This window comes from Plutella xylostella, chromosome 9 (genome assembly GCF_932276165.1).
Source record: "Plutella xylostella chromosome 9, ilPluXylo3.1, whole genome shotgun sequence".
NCBI classification, from domain to species: domain Eukaryota; kingdom Metazoa; phylum Arthropoda; class Insecta; order Lepidoptera; family Plutellidae; genus Plutella; species Plutella xylostella.
The window spans coordinates 5,871,027-5,891,693 of NC_063989.1; the positions used below are offsets into that span (position 1 = coordinate 5,871,027).

Here is a 20,667-nt window from a genome sequence, read left to right on the forward strand (position 1 = left end):
TGTACAAGTACGTTATACAGTCAGCTGCATAAGTAGCTATACACTTTTGTACCTTGTCAATCTGAAACCGCCTATCAATTCATTGAAACATGTCAGTTTGACAAGGTACATACAAAAGTGTATAGCTACCATTGACAAAGGAATAAAGAGAGGACATGGCATATCCACGAAAAAAATGCGCCTACCTAAACTTTGGTGTCAATTAAAATGGCGGCTTTTTTCTTGAAAAATGTAAACAAACTAATTGTTTGACAGCTGAAGTACCTTGTGTTTGGATGTCAATCAACATGGCGACCGGTCGCAATGTTGTAATTTTAGGCAATAGACAAAACTACTGTTGTCCTTTTTTACGTACGATAACACCAATAAGTTAAAAAGAGACGACGATATATTTTTAAGTACCGATTTTTATGCCAGGTCCTCTCTTTATTCCTTTGTCATTGATAGCTACTTATATAATATGCAGCTCCCCGTATAATAAGAGCTATGTAAAATCTTGGTCCTATCTCCAGCGCAGGCCACAGACGGTGGTGGCGGCGGAGGCGAGCAGGATGGTGAGGAAGCTCGCGAGGCCGAAGCTGCTTTGAGCCGCGTTGTAGAAGCCTCCGTACACCTGCAGGCCCGCCGTCTCGATGCTGAGGATGGAGTGTTTGAATGGTTAGAGTGTGGAATAAGGTGTAATGGGAGATAGGGACTGGACGTTATTATGAGAAAATGATGTGGGCACTGTTGAATATTTATATGCAACTTAGCTAACTAACGAAAACCTATACAGAGTGTTACAAAAAGGGTATACTAAGCCGAAACCTACGTGTGCGGGAAGTTATACTAATCCCGAAAGTCAAATCAGATCGCGAATTTTGAAATTCTGATTTCATTTTCGGTCAATCTTACATATAACATGCTGCACACGTAGGTTTCGGCTTAGTATACCCTTTTTGCAATACCCTGTAATGTAATGTAACGTCGTCATCTATTTGGAAGCTTACCATATGAGTGTCGAGGTATGTAAAACAACAAATACATCGACTTGAACATAAAAATACGAGATGAAAATAAAATTACCTAAACTTGCAGTAATCTCCGTCATAGCTCCAGCCGAGGTACTCTCCGGTCCTCAAATTTTCACTCCTCAGCCAGTCCTCGAGCGGTCTGAAGTAGTCTCTAAGCGCTTCGCCGTTGAGTCGAGATTCCCCTATCGTTTCCTGCAAGATCTGCGACCAAGGGGCCGACGAACCGCGTTGCATTATTGATCTGGAAACATGAAAGTTAATTTTAATTAGAATATATAATTTATTTGTTGTCAAATATGCAGACTGAGTTGGATTTATCCAAGGCACATTTTTTTTCCTAACATTTTAAATATTTCAAAACTTTGAGGACCACATAATACATATTACTGTTGCAACTGACCCTAGCTAAAAAACTTATTTATAGTGTACCTTTTTTGAACATTTTTTAAGCCCATTTTTTATTGAGCAATTTAAATTCGCTAATAACAGTAGTAAACTACAGAAATTTCAGTAATACGACCATTACACATTGTTCACTAAATTCTTAAACTATGTTTGTAAATTCGTTTAAATACCTACATTGTTGGTTTAGTAACTGAGCAGCTTAGTAGATAGATTATTTCAACTAATCATCCGTGACAAACTCGAAATCTACGATATTCTATATAATTTGTGGCACTTTAGGTTTAGGGAGTTATAATAAAGTAACCAGGGCTATTACTTTGAGATATGTTAGAATAAAAATTAAAATAATTATTCTTAGTTTTTCAGCTGTAGGTATTTAAGTTTAGTTGGTTGAGTTAAGCAGTACCTATTAATAGCAAATATTCCATCTAAGTAAGTAACTAAGTATACAATATTTAAAATAAACAGTAATTTAATATGTTCTTCTCATGCAGAAATAACAAATAGTTCCAATATTATCGATACATATAATATTAATAGGCAATCTGCACTGTTTGTGTAACTAACTAATAAAAGGATTTACGAGTATACAACATAGGTATCGCGTACCGTTAAATAGGCACTCATAAACCACACTCTTAAGTGAAAGCTAATTTTATAGCTGCTAATAAAAAGCTAAACCTCTATTCGCAATGATATCATCAATGATTATCACTTACAATTCAATGTATGTTATTCTATGATCATTATTATTTATATTTCCATAATAGGCATAATAATTCAATATAAAGTTTTTTTTTATATAAAACATGTAGGTACCTATATAAGTATTGAATTGTATTATAAAGCATTTATAGTAAGTATCTTAACTTTAAAAGGGAACATCTATTTTATTATGTAATTAAAAACATAACCAACAACCATTAAACTTACCTAGATAGATAAGATATAATATTGGTCGATAGACCGAACCACTTTTGAAACAAAAGCCGACCATAAACGTAACTTAATCGTAACTTAACATATTAAGTAACAATCGAACTTAGGGAAACCGTATACCCTGAAATGCCAAGACGTTACATAAGACCTAGGATCAAGTATTGTTTCACGGTAGTCTAGATTATACTAGTCCTTATGTAATCTAGTCTGGATCTAGGTGGCCTAAGTCACGACTGATTTGAAATATCACAGCCAGGTTATCTAGGTAATTTGCCTCGTTTAATCGGGATACTAAATTACCATTTTAGCGTCGTTATTGTGACCCATATCAGTGCAACTGATTGTTTACTTCTTGCTAGCTACTTTACTTATTTGATGTAGTAGGTACTAAAATGTGAAAATATAATCTAAAATGAGCTTACTTCAGCATCAGACGTATAGATACGACTAGATAGACGTCAGTCCCTACTTTATTTGCCTATTCTTTAACAAGTTTAACGTTACGTTACGTTGGTCCAGTTGCATAAACAGGGTGGGCGGTCGGCGGCTCACAACACAACCATGTGTTTCCTGGCTCTCGGACAGTCGAGTAATTAAGAACAGTTGGTAGTCACGTCCACGATCGAGAGATTGGCTCCAAGTAGGCAGCACTGCAACCGCCGGCACCGGCGAACGACAGACAAACCTTGGTTTATTAGGGGCTTTCAGCTTCCTACTTATTATGCTGAGTCGAAGAGAAATTACCTACGTTGGGAGTAACGGGAACAGGCGATAAATGGGTGCAGCAATGATGCACCTTAACATACCACGCTAAGAAGCAATATTTAGTTAAAGGCGCGATTGATTTCGCGTGTTTTGTTTTACTATTTCATTTGTTTTATTGGCTAAGAAAACCTGACCTAAAAGACAATAGCCGAATAGAAAAAAAACAATATTCCATTTCTATTTCCAACTGCAGTCCAATCTGACCCCAAACTAAGTCCAACAATACAAGTCTTAGTCACAGGCGCAGTTACATAAGCCACTATACAGGGTGGACGGCGCGCCGCGATCGCCATCTGCTCAGAAACTGTCTTTATGAGTCACGAGGACTAGGCTTTGTTACTCAACCCGGTATATAGGCAACTGGAGTATGTCATAAGTTTACTTACTCTTGCTAGGCCGTAGGCAGGCGGCGCGTCGTAAAAATAAATAGCTGGTAAGGGCACAGATAGCAGGAATGGCCGGGGCCGTTTTATGCTCGAGGGTCGCTTTATTGGTCAAATTTTTATTTTTGGGGTTTTTCTATGCTTTTGGGAAATTAGTTCTGCAACTTAGGATAAAGTAAAATCTCATCATCCTAAAACGGTTCAACCAATTACCAATATTTATTACGCCATTTATATTATATTAGTAGGCGGATCTATTATTTGCGAAATAAAAATAGGTATATAATAAGTTTTTTTGCTATAGTTTTTATATTACTCGTACGAGTAGTAAAATGTCTAGTAAAGTTATTCGACCCTACTCATCAGTTATTATAGCATGGCAACACACTGGAATGACTTGAAATAACCACAAAATCTCCAGAGAATGTACTTATTACAATGAGTTAATTAAACGACCCGCATAATAATACTGAGTTGGTTCAAATGTCCACATCCGCGATCCCAGACAGATAATGCTATTGAACTGGAGAGCAAGTTATTGTCACGTACCTATAGTTTAGCCTTGTAACTCTTAAAACCAGGACTATAGAAGTTGGTTTTGAAAATTTTAAAGTAGGGAGTATTTAGAAGTTTTAATTTAGATGGATGGGAATTTGCAGATTTTATGGAATCTCGCGCTTTTGAGTCATCTACTAACTACCAATGGGTGGTCATAGAAAATATATCCGTCCGTATAGTCCGTAATATCACCTAAAAAAATGAGAAAAAACATGACTTCTTAAAAATTACGTTAGTTTACATTGAATCTGTCCTTGTATCTTTCTCTAATAAACGATACTTCCACATACAAACACACAGCACGGACACTATCCATTGTAAGACAAAGGCCTTCTCCAAGGCTGGAAGCTATTGCTGGGTTTCTCTTGTGGTATAGTAATATCAGACACCTACGACCGGGAATAATGTCTATCTAACCCGTGACCATCGGCACAACAGTCAGAATACCTAACCATCACCATACTTGGTTATTTAAAATCCATACAAAACAATAAGATAAACAGCGGCTATCAGATGCAATGATTTACTTAGTCACGCGCTCTACTTTATCCTTCACTCTAAAAGTCTAAACACTTATACTTAAGAAGCAATCCAACATCTGAATTAGGGTTTATTACTCTGTAATTTAATAATTATAAATCTAAGGTTACTTTACCGTGAGGAATTGGTTAAAATTGATTTGACATTTCCAAGATATACGTGTACTTTTGAACCGCAGTCAGGCTAAATGCAATGTTTATCGATCCTAAATAAAGCTTTAAAACTACCTACTAGAAAATAAAGCAAATCATATTTTTTTGGTTGGTGTAGCGCAAGGGACATAATTATAAGTACTTATCTAACGAGAGTGTAGCTGTAGGGGCTCTAAAACACAAAAACCAGTTTTTCACTTGGATAAATTTACCAAAGCATGTACCTACTTATATGTACCCAAAATACATAATAGGTACTATGACGAGCTGCGCTTGAATGAATCACAAAGTATATTGTATAGAGACTATTTTCCTAACATCATGGTATAAATAGATTAACAAAGCTTTTTTTCTAAAGCACAATAATGATTGCTTTTGCGGGCAAAAGTTATTATTGTTAAAAGGGATTGTCCAACCTTGCGAGCTGTCGGTCAAGGTTACGTTTACAATAAAATAACTAGTTCGATTAGATATATTTGCAGATTATTTTTTTCTTATGGGAATTGATAATTATTTGTATCTATTCTTTCTAAGTTATCTACTGTGAATTTATAGGTATCGGAAGTCATTTTGGATGAAAAACCTTGATATTTCAACATGGAATAGATAGGTAGAGCTTGAAACTTAAAACAACGGATATAAACTCTAACTTTGATAGATTTCTTCCTATACGCACCGCTGCAGCGTGGCTATTAGCTAAAGTGGAACTAAATACTTCCAAGAACGTGGGATTTTCAATATAACTTAGTTGTACAAAATATATTTGTAGGAAATGTTGCAACATATCCGCTATTATATGCATCTTGCGAAGAACACGAATTAAATAAGTGGACATGTAAATAAACGAACTTCTAGTGTACTAGGTTTAGTTAATTAGTCACTAATACCATATTTTTTTCATGCTGAAACTTGAGCTATTTTGATTTTAAATTACAGTAATATAATGTTCATACCTTTAATCCTGGCAGTAACCTCTTACTATATTGGATAAGCTTCATATAATGGTACCCACGTGGTATGTAGTGGCGACAGGGGTGCCATAGGCCAAGAGGAACATGGGCTTGCATTCATGTGAGTACCCTTTCCGCCTCTAGTGCCGGTAGACTCGGACATTTGGGGACACTGATTGGTCAGTAAAGGCCTGGACTCACGTGAGTATCCTGCCCGCCTCGGGCTGCCGGTAGATGTCGCACTTGTGCAGCGGGTGGCTCGGGTCGCCCGGTATGAACTGGCCCCGGTGGATCTAGGCTCGCTGATTGGTCAGTAAAGACTCACGTGAGTATCCTGCCCGCCTCGGGCTGCCGGTAGATGTCGCACTTGTGCAGCGGGTGGCTCGGGTCGCCCGGTATGAACTGGCCCCGGTGGATCTAGGCTCGCTGATTGGTCAGTAAAGACTCACGTGAGTATCCTGCCCGCCTCGGGCTGCCGGTAGATGTCGCACTTGTGCAGCGGGTGGCTCGGGTCGCCCGGTATGAACTGGCCGGTGCGCTCGCACAGCGCTCGGTGGATCTGGAACTGCAGCACGTTGCTCACGAAGTATCTGGGGAAGAGTTGATGCTATGTTAGAACATACTACGGAACAAGGAACAGGGATAATGTTGAAAAAAAGTACACCTGCTACTGTACTGTGTAGAGGAAGGCGGTGGACTGGTAATGTGGATGATCTTCTTCTTATTATCGTGTCGGTGACAAACACTAGAGCTGGAGTATGTTATAAATAAATGTAATGACTAATCGTTAACTATTAATTATTCATCGTACATTTCTAAAAGTAGAGCACAGTAAGAGCAAACAATCATCATCAAGACATTTAAAACTTTTATTGCTACATTGTAGTTAAATTGCCGAACGCAGCGGGCCACTATTAGTTTTAATTTATTATTTCCCCTCGCGGTCCACGCAAGTACGCCAGCTTACGATACATTGCAACGACTAATTTCGGCCTAACCATCAATTATGTCGTAAATCTGCACGAAACAAATCATTTTGCAGCATGAATGATTATTATTACACTTAAAAACAACAACATTATCGCTGGTAATAATAATAGGTATATCTTACTAAGTATGAGGTTTAGAAATTCTCACTTAGATCTTAGATGGATGGTCACTGGTCTATTGCTAAAATTGCTGCGGGCTACACCTAAATCGGTAGTTTTACGAAAGGACTGGATGCCAAACGTGTCCAGATGAGTTGTACCGTAGCCGCAATATGTTGGCTCTTATTGCATTGGCAACACTTGTGTGAAAAGAAAATTGAATTGGATAGATTGGGGCATTGTGCGGAGTCGACTTTGACCTGGCGACCTCAGCTCCAGTAATGATGAATGAAGCATAGAGAGTGCTTCTATTATTGAGTAACTGCTATTGACCTCTTATTATGCCTACTAAATAGATTATAATGGAACGTAGTGAAATTAATCAGACGTGTTGTATTGCAAATGTGGGAACAATAAAAAATATACAAACATATTTAGGTAAGTAATTGTAATTTAGATATAATGATCTTGTAAGTATGATTTTAAAATAAGGTTAAAATAACGTTTTAAGAAGAACGCATAAAAAATGTGTTACAGAATTGTTTACAAACGCAAGTTGTAACATTGATCCTCATAATTTATTCGTTAAATGTAAATCACAATTGAAGTACAATTGATCGGCATAATCACCTGCCAAAATCTGATTTAATAGCTTAATAGTTTGTTTATTTTTCAAGACACGTACAGCTACACTAGAGTAAACACTATGCTCCATTAATTACTAGTTATATTATGTTATTGATTCATTTGACTTTAACAGCATATGGAAGCGTAATTAGATTGTAGTATAGAAATGCATAATAATTTTAATGTGACTTTAGCGTCAATTCCACAACCACACCACGTCGCAGCGACATAATGTGGTCAAGCTGTGGTTACGTGTGAATAGTGTGGCAGCGGCTTTTTGCAGTTGCGTTGTGACAGCGACAAAGTGTCGATGTGGTTGCGTTGTCGCTGTTGCCGTTGCGGTGTGGTTGCGATGTGGTCGTATTACACAGGTGGTCGATAACAACGTTGTTGTGGTTGTCGTACGTCTCAATTGACCCTAACCTATCCTATGAGCTGACACAAAAACGTGTTGTCAAAAAACCACTTAAATTCCACAAAACGTTTTCTGGAAGAGGAAAACAAAATCACACTTTACAGACGAAGTTTTTTAAACTCGCGAGCAGTGAAAAGAAACTGTACCTCTAGTTATCTTACATTAGAGCAAGGCGTGGGTCTATGTAATGTATAGCAAGTCAAGTATATGATACAAAATATGCCATGCTTTACGTTTCAGAGAAGACTCTTAAATATTTACACCAAACATGGACATAACAGACATAGCTATCGTTCATTTTCACGCCGGAAAATTACTATAAACTATCTGCTAACTGCCATTACAGACTAAAACAGTGTTACTTGGTGTTTCGTATGGTAATGTAGTGAAGACTATTTTCGTTTGGTTTTACTTGGTACCAGCTTCCAGACGACTTCTATTGAATGTAGGCTTGCGTCATGAGATGTGAACTGAACGCATCGCAGGAAAGTCGTGCTTTGACATAACCTGATCCCAGTTTAAGTGGCTCGTTAAAGCAAACGCAATCCCAAGGGCTTAGATAATAAAGTTGCATTGCACCGTATTATTTTTTTATCTGATTGTTACAAATCCGTTATAGGCACTATACTTGAGCTCTAATCAAGTAAAGGTCTTACCTCATGGCTTGTATTTTTTATATGAAACATCAATCAATCGTTGCGTCACATTATAAATGATCTATCAGGCCTATTTTTTCTGCTCAGCTGTACGAGTATAGCAAATTACCTAAGAGCCAGCCGCTCCCAGATGCTTATTCGCGATTATTTAATCTACATCTACTTTATATTGGACATAAATCTACATTCGCGCTGACACTATTACGATGGGTAACCGCCTGGGACCAACCATGGATTCCAATTTGCACCGCTGCTTTATGAGTTATGTTGTTATTATTATATGACTTATGTTGGCACAACTAGGTATTGCTTAAGGTGTCTACTGATGGCATACGGCCAAAATTAATAATTTTCTATTTTTATATGGGTAGATAAGGATATTTATCCATATTATCAAGATGAAGGACTCTTTTATAAAGCACATAAATTAAAAAAATACATTTGATAATGGTACTTATTGGAAACTGAAACTATCACACGTCATCCAACTCGACATTCTGAACTCCCGTAAAATCCCTTTTCTTCTAAAAATACATATTATGTAAGTCAGGCAATTCACACTATGTTATATTATAGTGCAGCTGTGTAATTGAGGGTATTATATAAAACGTGTAACAGGTCAAATTCGGAGACCTTAATCTCACAGTTTCAAGTCACGTAGAGCAGAAAATCTTCAGTGCTGGTGTTTCCGCGACTCGTATAGGAATCCACCGAGTGAGAGCCCGCTTTATGTATGCTAAATGTGTAATTCTGTTAAGGTATTTATGTCAAATATGTACTATATTTAAGGAAGACGAAGACTGTAGTGTTGATACGTAAGTAGAGTAAGTACCTACCTAATTGTTATGTTTGTTTTTGTGCATTTCTTCTCTTTGCTATGCGGTCCTACGATTATATTTTCCATTAAATCATGATTTAAGTAAGTTACTGTAAACATTATTGTTTTTCAATGTACCTATTTATATTAAAAAATAAACAAATATGCACATGTTAGACTACAACCTCAAATCATAAAAACTAAAGACTAGATAGAGCCTTCAGCAGTATCAAACATTAAAGTACCTATTAATCAAAATTAGAGGCGATTTAAACAAAAAAGGGCTATAAGTACAGCTACAAAATAATTTAAAAACAATTTCAACAATTAAATATCTGAATGCAAACAGTTTTCGCAACTACTTAAATTATACTTGGGTGCAATCTCATTGCCGGAATAGGTTACAGTAATTATTTCACTTTTGTCAAGTCAATTGAACATAAATTTTATGTAATAGTCCTGATTCCAATTGCATAAAATGAGATATACATTATGTAACAAAATATACTGGGTAGGTAAATAAATTTTAAATACCTTTAAAATGTGTTAAATTTCAGTATCGTAAATACGAATTACAGAAGATGTAACGTCTAGAGAGGATCGCAAGATACCTAAGTAGATAAATTACGACCAAGAAACAGGCAATGCAAGCATTATGTAATTTAATAATTCCTTTATGTATTTAAATGAAAAATAAAGTGGGCTTCTAATTTCAAATGGGAATAAACATAAATACTTCAATATGCTAGTTATAATTGTAGTAGTTATTACGTTAGATGAACTAATTCTGCTACTTACTGTAGTTCTATAGCAATCCAATCTATCTACTAATAGTTTATTATTATTAAACATTTATTTTCAGATATAACATCTATAGTGAATTAGTAAAACATGTACCATGTTTATGTACCATGCATAGATTAAATATAAAATAAATGTTACTTTTTAAATAGAATCGCTAAGACTCCTAGAATAAGTTGGTGAAATAATTAAAGTGCGTAGTAACAATTACAATAATTTTATTCATATCATATTGGCAGTGGCAGCATGACTGGAGGGTTACTCTAGCGATAAAAAAGCGAAGTTACGGAAGCTGTCACGCAATTGGTACGATTAATGCAACAGGATATAAGACCGTGGCTAAGCGATAGCGATGATCTGAAACTTTTTAGTAAGCTAAAGTGACCTCCCGAGCGCTTGACCTTGGTCCTTTCACGGGAAATGCAGCTTACTTCATTACCAAAGGGCCACGAGGTATGTGATTCTTGTTTATAAATGATGATTATTGTCAAGGTTTGTTAAACAAATTAGTTACGATTGAACAAGTGTTTAGAGTAATTATATCCTTGAGTTGTATGTTTAATAATTGCGGTACAAGTTAGAATTCTATGGTAGATAGATACTAACGTAAAACTTATAATATTTCTCGTATTGGTTCACGGGTCTAAAGCAAAAGACATGTAAATATATGGGTAAATAATAATAAATCGTATGTCTTTATCCGACTGCGGCAAGGCCCAAAAAGGACTATTTGTCTCGGCGCATGCAACTTCACTCATTAACATCAATTACATTTTAAATGCAAGAGACACGCAATAACGAGCAAATTGGGTGCAAGTCGAATTTAAATTGACAAGTTTTTCCCATAATAAAACGTGCTGCGTTGCTTCATTTCAGTTTGAGGACTTCTTGTTCAAACTGGATCGTTTCTTAATAATTTAAGAAATCTTCTTTGGACGCAGACTCATGAATCTTTCAGAGAGTTTATGTGATAAACGATGGCTGAGGAGGCACTGTTATTAGAAACAGTAAGGCCCTGTTTCAAAATGTCTGGTTAGTGGTCTAACCAGGTAACCAGACATTGTGAAACAATGCTTACATGTACTTAATAATTTACAATATATCCAATTTATGAATTACTCTTTATAAAATTTTATTTATCTCTTCAGTGAGATAAAGATTAGTTATATCATTAAATTTTTAACCCACTGAGAGCTTTGCTAACTGGAAAACGTAGCGTGGGACGCCCTCCAGCCCTCAACCGTGCCACAGGTGAATGAGTACTGGAGTGGTGGTGGCTCTTCTTGGGAGAAGATTGTCGTGCAATGAACAGTAGCTGATCGTGACATTTACGATGATGAATATTCTACCTATGCTGTGCATAAGAGATTGAGATCTCTGTTTAAGATAAGTAACTGGTGGAACTTTTTCATTGCTCGTTAGTGTGTGTGTACTCTACATAAACGCGTTACTATAATTTCTTATAAAAAATGCACATAGGTACAGTACACTATGAAGGCCAGGTGAAAATCGAGAATGCTGCCCCAGATTACAAAACATGCTAAAGATGTAACTTTGTTGATGTCCTTCGAAAGATTTCGTTTCTTTAAGCGGTATTGGCGTCGTAAAAAACTTATGATAGTTTACATTGCTCACTGTGGGGCAACATCTATGCGAGGACAATGTCAAGTTGAAATTACGAAAGTGGTAGATAATATATGAAAATATCTCACCAAATTAATAAATAACATATAATTTACCTTATCACTTAATTATTAATATTAAATGGGCTGTTTATTGACGATTAAAGTCTACTTAGTTGCGTTTTATGATTCTGTTTTGTTTACGGTATTCAACATTTAACTGTTTGTTATCGTGCAAGAGTTGTCGAAGTAAAATAAAATGATAAAAAATCTACAACCTTAATGGTTTAATGTAAGTATACTAAGTGAGTATACCCAAAAGGTCAGTTTTAGTTTATCGTCTTTCAGCTATATATATTTTAATTCTTATTTCTAAATATTAGTTTTATAATTTAATATAGCGTTTGTTTATAATTACCTACTTAGTTTAATAATTTAGTTAGTTAGTGCATATTTAATTTTATCTAGTTATAAGGATTTCTGTTAAATGTTATTTAGATTCTCGTGAATAAAGTTTCTATTGTACTAGTAAGTATGTCTAAAGTATACCTGAGTCGCCAGTCCTTCCGACCCCTTTTTTAAGAACCTGTATATTATTTTACAAGTTATTTTGCAGGTAATAAACTAACTTCCTATTTCAGCCACAATATACATTATGATTAACCCTATACAATTATGGTACTTACTTAACTAAAGTTGCCCTTATAAAATCAAGTTTTCGAATCATAATGACATTTATTCGTGCATGTCGATTCATTTCGTTCATTGTGACATTACTCTTGAAACGTGTTGGCTGACTCCGGTCCATAAAAATATTATAATAAATCATATTCGAAATAAGTCTATCTTGTTATTTTTCATTTAGCCCTCATACTAGTAACTCTATTAAGCAATCTGTGCTCGAACGCTATTAAATACAAGACGCTTTTTTACTCCTAATACAAAAATAGCGTGAAACTCTTACATATTGCTTATACCTACAGTAAACGTTGGTTTAGTACCAACCGTTACTTGTATAATTTATTTCAAAGTAGAGGAGGTAGGTATTTAAAAGTATCTTTTTTCAAATGTAAAGATATAAGTAAAAACCGGCCAAGTGCGAGTCGGGCTCGCGCACAAAGGGTTCCGTAGCAGCAAATATAATAAACTTATTATCTCAAAAACTATAAGAGATACTTTGATCAAACCAAAAATCGTTGAAAGAGTTAATTAGCATGCATCACCTCTATTTTTTTTAGAATTTTATACCCCGTAGTTATAAAAATAGAGGGGGGGGGGACATACTTTTTACGACTTTGAGAGCTGATATCTCAAAAACCGTTCACTTTAAGAAAAATGTTTTTTAGAAAACTTTATATCATTTTAAAAGACCTTTCCATTGATACCCCACACGGGTATGTACATCGAAAAAAATTCATCCCTCAGTTACATGTATGGGGGGCCCCACCCCCAATTCTTTTTTTTACTATTTAGTGTCATATTTTTGTAGCGGTTCATACAACACATATTCCCATCAAATTTCATCACTGTAGTACTTATAGTTTCCGAGTAAATCGGCTGTGACAGACGGACAGACGGACAGACGGACAGACGGACATGACGAAACTATAAGGGTTCCGTTTTTGCCATTTTGGCTACGGAACCCTAATAAATGAGTCAACCACCAGCTTTCGTCTTTCAAATCGCCTGTAAACTTACTATTTGTTTAAATATTAAATTGATACTTAAAATTTGAAAAGTACAATCAGCTTTTGTGTGAGAAAGCTATTGAGTACACAGCAGTCGTCTACAGTCAGCGAACCGGCCATCTCTGCTAGATGTCACATCGACTGTCACTTTTGTCGCTATGCTTATCGATGAGGTGTCAGTAAATCACTGTTGCCAAAATCAGATCTAGTCAACTACCATAAAGTCTCATAACTGGTGGCAGCTGAATATACATATAGATCTGCTACTGGGGGGTGTAATCCATAGTTAGTGTTTGTCACCGACATCTTGTTTTACAAGACTATTAAAACTTGAGTTCAAAAGTGGCCCTGCAGATCCTTGGCATATTGGTGGTGGTAGAAATATGAACGGGTCACTGACCTCTCGACATTTTGTCGTATTGTGTAGGTTGGAAGTTACGAACTTGAGATTAATTACCAGAACTGAAAAATTGACTGTGGGTGTATAAGTACCTCGTATAATCGACTATTGCGATATAAAGGTGCGCGCTGTGCAAGGACATTTTCAGAATTTATATTATGTCCTATACATAACTATACTAATGAATTTTCATTTATATTTTAAAAAAATATAGAAACTGACAAACATGACAACTAAAATAGTTATTTTCCACTAAGAGAATGCATTAGTTATGTAGGAATTAAGTATTAGAATTAACAACATATTTCTGTAATTGCTGCTAACTAATCAAGACATTTAATAGCAAATAATGTAATCGTAATGTCAGTATGTTTTGGATACAAATAGTTACAGTTAAGTATGTAGAACATGTCATGTTTAGCTCCTTATCATATAATCACAAGGAGCTATGAAATAAATCAATGTTCCTGATTTTATTTTAAACCCAACTTAAAGGACTACTGTTTACATAAAAATAAAAAAAATAAACTTAAATACAACTTTTCTCGAATCACTTTTGGGCACAAAAATCTTCTGAGTAATTAAAATATACGTAAATTATGTTAATTTAATAATGGCCTACCTTGACCGTAGTCAACCTTGAATTTTTTAAAATATAACTGTATTAGCCAACGTGAATTTCCATAACCGGATTTAAAAGATACGAAAATTGTGTAAAAGTTTAGAGTGGAGAGGGAAACAGAGCTCATCACTCATACCCATGATACTTACTACAACAGTATAGTATATGTTTAAAATGATTGTCATTATAATCTCTAGGGTTAATCAAAAATATACCTACAAACGTATTTAAGTTTGGTATCGTGACAAATAAAGTAATGATTTCATTTGGGAAAACAAAAGTACAAAGTTGTTTAGAATGATTCTTTGTGTCACCCCGTTTCGGCTTACCCTTTTTTACTACCCTGTATATCATCCCGTATATAAACAGCCACATCTACAGGGTGTCCTTAGTAGCTGAACGTGGCGTGCTCGTTGCCGGAACTACAGCCGGACTCCTTTGAAGGGCGAACCGCCTCTCTCCCTGCGACATATTATATATACTCTTTGTTTTTGTCATATATATTTAAGTAATTTTCATTTAAAAAAGGAAATACGGTGAAAAGCTCAATTAAGTTACAAGTAATGGAGTTTGTGAGACCTGGCCCATTTGAATTTGGATATATAATAATTATATGCGGAGTGTTCAGTCGCCGTATCCAAAAACTAACAACGTGCAGTGCAGTTACTAAATTAATAACGCTGAGTAACTTTTTGTTTTACCTATAGAGTTTGACTTTTATCTACTGACGTTTTATCTACCTACTTATCTACTCATAAATTTGTTTAGTTGTACACTTTGGGTCTCCGGAACCGAAAAGCTGATAGAATAAAATCTGGTGGAAGTGAATTTTGTTTGAAAATGATTTTAATCGATAGTTTTCAATGTCACATATAGATCGTGAACATTAAAAATCTTCGAAAATATTAAATATGACAATTAAATCAATTTATTCTTTGGGTCTCCGGAACCGAAAAGCTGATAGAATAAAATCTGGTGGAAGTGAATTTTATTTGAAAATGATTTTAATCGATAGTTTTCAATGTCACATAGAGATCGTGAACATTCAAAATCTTCGTAAAATATTAAATATGACAATTAAATCAATTAAATTATCTAAACACAACAATCTATATCCTTAGAAGGATTACCAAGGTGACTATATCAATGTATCCGCATTAGAACTCATTAGCTCATTACTATAATAGTATTTTTCGCACCATTAATGTTAAGTAACATTCTTTTATAATTGTCTTGATATTTACATCTAAACAATTTGTTTAAAACGTACATATTGACGTCAGAAATGTTATATCTACCAACTATGTACTACGAGTGTAGAATATGTTTTATTGTATACTAAGTAAAACACACCACAGGCTACATAACAATCTAATGAAATGTAGTTGAATAGCCTATGGAAAAGTCGAGAACTTTTGTTTATATTCCCGTAAGTAAGATACAAAAATTATAAATCTCCAATCATAGGTGGGTAAGGTTGACCACAACAGTGGCACCGGCCACTAATTACCATCACCTGTGACCGAGCGTACGCAACCAGCTTGAGCAAGCAGGATCCCTCGCGAGGAAACAGCACATTATAAAATACCTTTTCGTTGCAAAACGAATAGTGACAAGGTGACATTGGCACCGGCTCCTAATGCCAGCCAAGTTTAGCTGGAAGGAAATGGCTACTTCAAATAACTTGCAGTTGCAAAACTTTTAGAGCAACAAGGTGATCTTGGTCAGTTAATGGTGAATTTTATGTTTAAAGTAACTAATAGTAGGGACTATTCAATACCTACTCGGAATAATATAGATAAGTACTTCTTTACAGATTTCTTCGTAGGTCATACATTGGGCATTGTCGACATGTGAAGCTTTGGTTTTGCTATACCGTGTAACATAACATTGTCTCATCCATAAAACTATTTTATTAACCGAACTAATCGACCTAATAATCTTCTCTATTTGTAAGTACCTCTTATTATGAAGATACTCGTAGATGCACAAGTGATTACCTCCAAGTAACGAGTCAACACCCAATGTCATTAAGGGCAAGTGACACATCAGGCGGCCTATTTCCAGACCAGTTGCTAACTACAAGTTGTTCACTAGTAAAAGTGCCGCAGTGAAGGACATTTGCCGGATATTGCGATAGTCCGGTATCCGTTGAGAACAAATTCTAGATACACATCTGTAGATTAAATCGGACCGTTTTACTTTGTTGTTGACAGTTTGATAAGTTGGACAGTCGCGACAAATGATTTATTAATTGTGTTGAGTGTACGTGATAGACCCTATTTACAACACTACACTTAAGATACGATAGTATGGTAACATGGCACTGTCCAGTGATGAGGCTGAAGTAGGTTGACTAAGCCACTTCTTGCTGTAGAAGTACTTACATACCTTTAAGAATATATTTGTAAGTAGAATTTCTAGTTCATTTAAAATTCATGAATTACTTACTCGCCAATGAAGGCCTTGTGTGGCATAAAGATATCAATATTTTAATTAATTTCTACTTCGTAATACGAACTTGAAGTGAAAAATTGTATAAGCAGACGTTAAAACTTACAATCATAAGTATGAGGTTTACTATCTCCAATCAATCTGTGAAGATTAGCACAGCTTCTGAACTTTATACTACTATCTAACATTGTAACATTGAGGTTGTATTTACTGTTTCTGTTAGAAAATAAAGCCACTTTTATGTAACAAGTTTAATTATAAACCTATGTTCTATGCAATAAATACATTAAAATTTAGGTATGTACAGATCTAACTCATCATGGACTTGCAGAAACTTAACAAAACTACATTAAAACGACTATTTCAATACAAAAATAAATCGGCTTATTCAAGCCCACAATGCATATCTAAGTTGTACTTCTCGAAGCGTCACTGACCCAGAGGACGTCCGATACACTACGATAATCAACGTTCGTTATAAAATCTAGATCCTAATCGTAGTAAAAGGAGCCGGTAATTGGCTGGGCCAGTTTTTGCGTCGTTACGCTCGAGTGTGAAGTAAGAAGATTAAATAATATTGTTACTGGCAGGTCATGTTGACAGGCGGTTGGCACAGTTTACTGAAATAGGTGCAAATATCCGATGTCTCGGTAAGTATCGAATTGTTATGAAACCTACTTACGAATAAATACTTGCCTCATACTCGTACATTTTTTGTGTTAAGTCATTAAGTACAAATTTAATGTTTATAAGCGATCGCATTATGAAAATGATTACATATGGCTGGAGATAAGCCTTTCCAAACAAGTATCACATCTATCAATTCTACCAGTCATCGACCTACCTAAATGTTCGATTGTCTCGTCCAGATACTACTACACTACCAGATACAGGCTATGTGTCATTTCCAAATAAGTTTTTTTCGTGAATTTGCAAAAGTTGAATCATAGTATTTTCTAAAGCCTTTTTATTTAAGAGGAGCATCCTGAATACAATATGTTTAAACTTTTCATATTTTACCTTGCACTAATTACAAGAAAGATATATTATTACACGTTTTTAAATTTGACGTGTGTCTGTGATTCGAATGTCATTTTTGTGGTTTGAAAGTTGCATGGATCAAGTTCTCTTGCCATAATATTATTTAACCGCGTAGCCGTTTTTAAACAGTAGGGGGAGGGGGGGGCGGGGTTGTAATGAACGATTTACACAAAAGTTTGTGTAGTTTCTCCGTAGGTATTCCCAATTCTACATAATACATTACACTACACAAATTCATAATTATTGTTAGTGTGTGGTAGAAATTAAGTAGGTATCTATTATATTATATTTTTATAAGCAGTAAGTTTTTACGACAGATGGCCAGAATAAAAAACTAAAATGTAGTCCATTTTAGAATAAAAAATAACTCTACATCAAGTTTAAACTTAAACAAAGATTATTCTTTAGGTACTGTTTTAATTTTATACTTATGAATAATAGCAAAAAGATGTTAGTTAAGAAGTATTTGAATGCACTGTATAATACTGGTACGATTTAGCATTTCCTGGTGACCTGCCAGGTACCCAATATGGAAAATTTTGGCTCTTAAATATCCGTAAGTTAATTATTACAGATGCTCAGTAGGTAAATATTTCAGGTACAGTGACTTGCCTTCGAGACGCTCACTAATGAAATTTCACCCCATATAAAGGATGTAAGTTCTCACCTTTCCTCTCTTTTCTGTATCTTTGTACTTATGACAAAGATGTTGTGACATAAATACGAAATGCCTAACCTATGTACTGATTGTGCTCTAGCCTGAGGGTTGTGTCGTGAACTCGTGAAAGATGAAATGTTGTAAATTTATATAATTTATTTGTTATGAGAACTTCAAATCTGTACTTTGTACAGTACAAATTGAAAAAAAAATTCCTAAATTCTCAGAATTAGTAAAAAAAGCGTTAATTGGTACAGAAAATGTACGACGGGAAAACGTACTAATACACCATACACACTATTCCTTCTTAAGTTAACTATTACAAGTTCTTAAGAAGAAACAGAAATTTTCATTACTCTTAATATGATGTTTAACTATGACTTTATTTAATATACATAAATAAAGCATAATAATTTGGTTTTAAAGTGATTTTTTCTGAAGACTGTACTTTCTGTCGCTGTCGTCGCTGACCTAATATAAAACATCAGCATATAAATGTATGACAACATTTTCACGAGTGTAATTACAATAGTTGCAATTCTCTGAGAACAACGCATTTGGTGTTGCAAGCCGCACGCACGATCCTCATTATTGCGGTGTTGCCATACACTTAAAACCAACTCAATGTGCCTATACTTACAAAAAAATACGGGACAAATATCTTAAAGAAGTATGTTTAAACATTATAATATGCTTAAACTATCTTTACGAAATGCTAGTAAAAGTAAGCTTAAATACTAGTTTTAGAAATATCATACATGTTGTTGTAATAATTATCCGACCGAGGAATTAGTAATATATTTTTCACATCACATCTGTCGAAGAACCGATAGCCGATGGGGTAAACGAAATGTGTTCTCGAGTGTGTAGGGCGCCCTCCGGCTAGGTGCGGGTGACGACTTGCAAAGGTGGCTACTAATATTTGGATGCGAAAACCTATGGGTTGCATCCATTGGCGTACTTTGGGAGAGGTATACGTCTAGCTGTAGACTGCTATAGGCTGAAGAAAAAGTGAACTGTAGCCCAAAACGTTGAAATGATTAGTTAAAAGAACTTTTTGAATCATTCCTATGTTATTATGGTAAAGGAGGTTCACCCGTAACAGATTTACAGTTTTAATTAAATTAAAACACCAAATATTGATAAGATTCAATAGGTCTTCATATTAAATTCAATTTTATGTTATCTGGTTTCTAGGTCATCAAAATGGCAGATGTGAATTACTCTCGTATAAGGAAAAATACGTAACATTTTCATAAGAAATCAAGAAATAATCATAAAGCCTTCAATTTATTATCGCAGTTGCAAAAAAGAGATTTCACATTGAATCTTCTTCAAAATGAAACCTCGAACTTTAAAATGATTGCACCAATTTATTAAATTATCTTATTAAGTTTTTTCTTTTAAATTTGGTAGCTAATATCAAGGAAATTTCATGTTCCGATGATTGAAAATTACAATTTAGCACTTAATTAAACCGAATAATATATTCTTTTCTCTATGGGATGTAAGTACCTGCTCCTGGCTCTCTCGAGTGAAAGCTTTGTGCATATCACAAAGGTCTAAACTGCCTTCCTAAGCTTGGACCATTACCCACCACGCTGGTCCACAGCGGGTTGGTGGGTTCACATATCTAGATGTGCTAAATCTAGATATGCAGGTTTCCTCACGATGTTATTCTTCACCGTAAGAGCGATGGTGTACATTGTACGTAAATTCAAAGAACTTATTGGTACATGTCAGCGCCGGGATTCGAACCCGTATCTCTGGCGTGAGAAGCGGGCGCTTACCCGACTGAGCTACCACCGCTCTGGCGCTTACCCGAATGAGCCACGACCTTACATGGTGCTTAATTAAAGATTATATATATTTAAGGGTGATTAAAAAAGGTATAATGTGTCTAAACCCAGGGGTTCAATTAACACATTTTTATGAATACCTGACTTGAAAATTTGCATTTTCTTAAAAAAATAGGTATTTAATCTCGTGATTGAGTGATAACTCTTAATTTTTAAAATTTGTTCAGTATGACCCCCTGAAGCACCCTAAACAATCATTATATTAAGTCAATAA

The 20,667-nt window shown here is 35.2% G+C and overlaps 1 protein-coding gene across 1 annotated transcript in view; it reads right to left on the minus strand.

The window, feature by feature from the left end:
• Nucleotides 1–403: 403 nt before the first annotated feature.
• LOC105383332 (angiotensin-converting enzyme) overlaps nt 404–20,667 on the minus strand; it is an 83,549-nt gene continuing 63,285 nt past the window's right edge. The window contains exons 10-12 of the mRNA XM_038106661.2: nt 6,155–6,295; nt 1,066–1,254; nt 404–635 (exon numbers count right to left, since the gene is read on the minus strand). Of these exons, the coding sequence (XP_037962589.2) occupies nt 503–635; nt 1,066–1,254; nt 6,155–6,295 (463 nt within the window). The 3' untranslated portion in view covers nt 404–502. The remainder of the gene's footprint in view (nt 636–1,065; nt 1,255–6,154; nt 6,296–20,667) is intronic.